We start from the raw sequence: 2,537 nt of genomic DNA on the forward strand, positions 1-2,537 counted from the left end.
TTTTTTTATTTCTAAAATATTCAGATATAAAATATTCAATAATTCTATTTTTATATTTAATAATATTTATTAATATAATAAGTTTTTAATATTTATCAATGTTATTTTAATAAAAATGTGAATTTTTGTGATACTAACCTGGCTAATAGAAATGCACCTGTTTTAATATTTATACATTTTATAAAAATAAAAAAAGCTAACATTTTAAGGGGTAGTTTTTGGAAATGCACGAAACTACATGAAAATACAACATTAAAAACATTTCCTGCTTGCTGCTTTTTCCTTCTTGATTATTAATATTAAAATATTACATATTTTTAGAAAATAAAATAGAATTTTCTTTTTAATATCCATGCATTTTTGCCCTTTTGTTCTTGAAATATATATATTTTAAGGATTTATAAAATATTTATATATACAATATTTTTAAAAAGAAATATAAATCTTGTTTTTAATATTTATACATGCTATTATAGGTACTTGCATGTTTTAGAAATAGTCTTAAGCTGTTAGAATTAGCTCAGCATTTATCACTAGAATTTCCTTGAAGGTCTAAAGCTGCTGTCACTCACCTCCCTGTCTTTGCTCTGTCTGAAGGAGTTGAATATGGACGTCTTTGAGGAGTTGTTCAAAACTAAAGCTCAGTCTGCTCCTGTTGATGTCGGCACTCTGAAGGTGAAAGTGGCTCATAAAGCATCCAGTAAAATCGCACTACTGGAGCCCAACAGGGCCAAAAACCTCGCCATCACCCTGCGCAAGGGAGGCATGAGCACCGCACAGATCTGCACTGCGATCCAAACGTGCGTCCAGCAGCCACATTTTTGTTGTAACCATGTATAAAACTAATCCTGATACTCTCTTTGTGCAGGTATAATCTTGATTTGCTAAAGTCAGACTTTCTGGAGCTGCTGGAGCGCTTCATCCCGTCTGATTATGAGCTGAAGTTGATTGAGAATTACGAGCGTGAAGGACACCCCCTGCTGGAGCTGTCGGAGGAGGACCGATTCATGGTGGCCTTCAGCAAAACCCCGCGTCTGGCACAGAGAATCAGCACGCTGACCTTCATGGGCAACTTCAGCGAGAGCATCCTGCTATTAAAGCCTGTCAGTATATATGTTAGGAGGATGCATTTACTTGAATTTAACATCAAATTACAATCGAATGAAAAAAAAGTCTTATTTTGCAGCAATTAAATGCCATCATCGCTGCGTCCATGTCAATCAAATCCTCCAGCAAACTCAAGAAGATTCTAGAGGTAAAGAGAATCAATTTTCATGTGCATAGAATCATTTATGTAGTGAAAGCTGATCTTTCTCTTTTTCTAGATCATTCTTGCGTTTGGGAATTACATGAACAGTGGGAAGAGAGGATCAGCATATGGATTTCGACTCCAAAGTCTGGACCTGGTGAGAGAAAACATCTTTACAAAAATGAGATTTTGGCATATAAAGCAGATTTACAGTTTTAGTTGATCAGTGTCACTTTACACTTTCTTTTCAATAGATGGTTCACGTATTGTGTTTATACACTGAAAAAAATGTGGTAGGATTTACTTTGAAAACCCTACATTTTACAAATAATAACAAAGAAACTGCAAGTAACACATTGCGAAAATTTTAACTTAGAAAAATCATTTTTAGTTTAGCTCATTTTTTTGTCATATATATAAGGTAAAATAAATGCATGCCTCATTTGCTATTGTTTAATTGTATTTTTGGACATGTATGTCATGTAAACTTATTCAGTTTAATTGAATAGCATATTTGAAGTAAACTATGAAATATTTACCTTTATGCATTTGGCAGACACTCTTATGACTTATATTGCACTAAAGGTATATATTTGATCAGTTCATGATAAACGTTTTGTTGATTTATCGCGCATCTCTCACATTTTCGCTCTCAGCTTCTGGACATGAAATCCACAGATCGAAAACTGACACTCCTGCATTTCATCGTCAGCATCATACAAGAAAAATATCCTCAACTGCACAGCTTTCACACTGAACTACACTGTCTGGATAAAGCTGCACTGGGTGAGTGTTGCACACGAACTCTCATGGGGAAGTCGTGGCCTAATGGTTAGAGAGTCGGACTCATAACCCAAAGGTTGTGGGTTCGAGTCTCGTACCGGCAGGGATTGTAGGTGGGGGGAGTGAATGTACAGCGCTCTCTTCCACCTTCAATACCACGACTGAGGTGCCCTTGAGCAAGGCACCGAACCCCCAACTGCTCCCCGGGTGCCGCAGCATAAATGGCTGCCCACTGCTCCGGGTGTGTGTTCACGGTGTGTGTGTGTGCACTTTGGATGGGTAAATGCAGAGCACTAATTCCGAGTATGGGTCACCATACTTGGCCACATGTCACTTCATCAACTCACCACTACAGCTCTAAGTGTGTGCATTTTTTAATTATTTATAAAATATCTTAAACGAAAATATTAAATAAAACTTATTTAAAAAAAATTAAATATATAAAATATATATTATTATATATATATATATATATAAAAAATAAAATATATAATAAAATATAATA

At 35.2% G+C, this 2,537-nt stretch overlaps 1 protein-coding gene across 1 annotated transcript in view; it reads left to right on the plus strand.

The window, feature by feature from the left end:
- Positions 1–2,537, plus strand: part of fmnl1b (formin-like 1b) — a 21,724-nt gene that overhangs the window by 15,091 nt on the left and 4,096 nt on the right. The window contains exons 15-19 of the mRNA XM_016471918.1: positions 551–800; positions 869–1,103; positions 1,187–1,255; positions 1,326–1,406; positions 1,906–2,035. Of these exons, the coding sequence (XP_016327404.1) occupies positions 551–800; positions 869–1,103; positions 1,187–1,255; positions 1,326–1,406; positions 1,906–2,035 (765 nt within the window). The remainder of the gene's footprint in view (positions 1–550; positions 801–868; positions 1,104–1,186; positions 1,256–1,325; positions 1,407–1,905; positions 2,036–2,537) is intronic.

This window comes from Sinocyclocheilus anshuiensis, unplaced genomic scaffold (genome assembly GCF_001515605.1).
Source record: "Sinocyclocheilus anshuiensis isolate Anshui unplaced genomic scaffold, SAMN03320099.WGS_v1.1 scaffold392, whole genome shotgun sequence".
Classification (NCBI taxonomy): Eukaryota; Metazoa; Chordata; class Actinopteri; order Cypriniformes; family Cyprinidae; genus Sinocyclocheilus; species Sinocyclocheilus anshuiensis.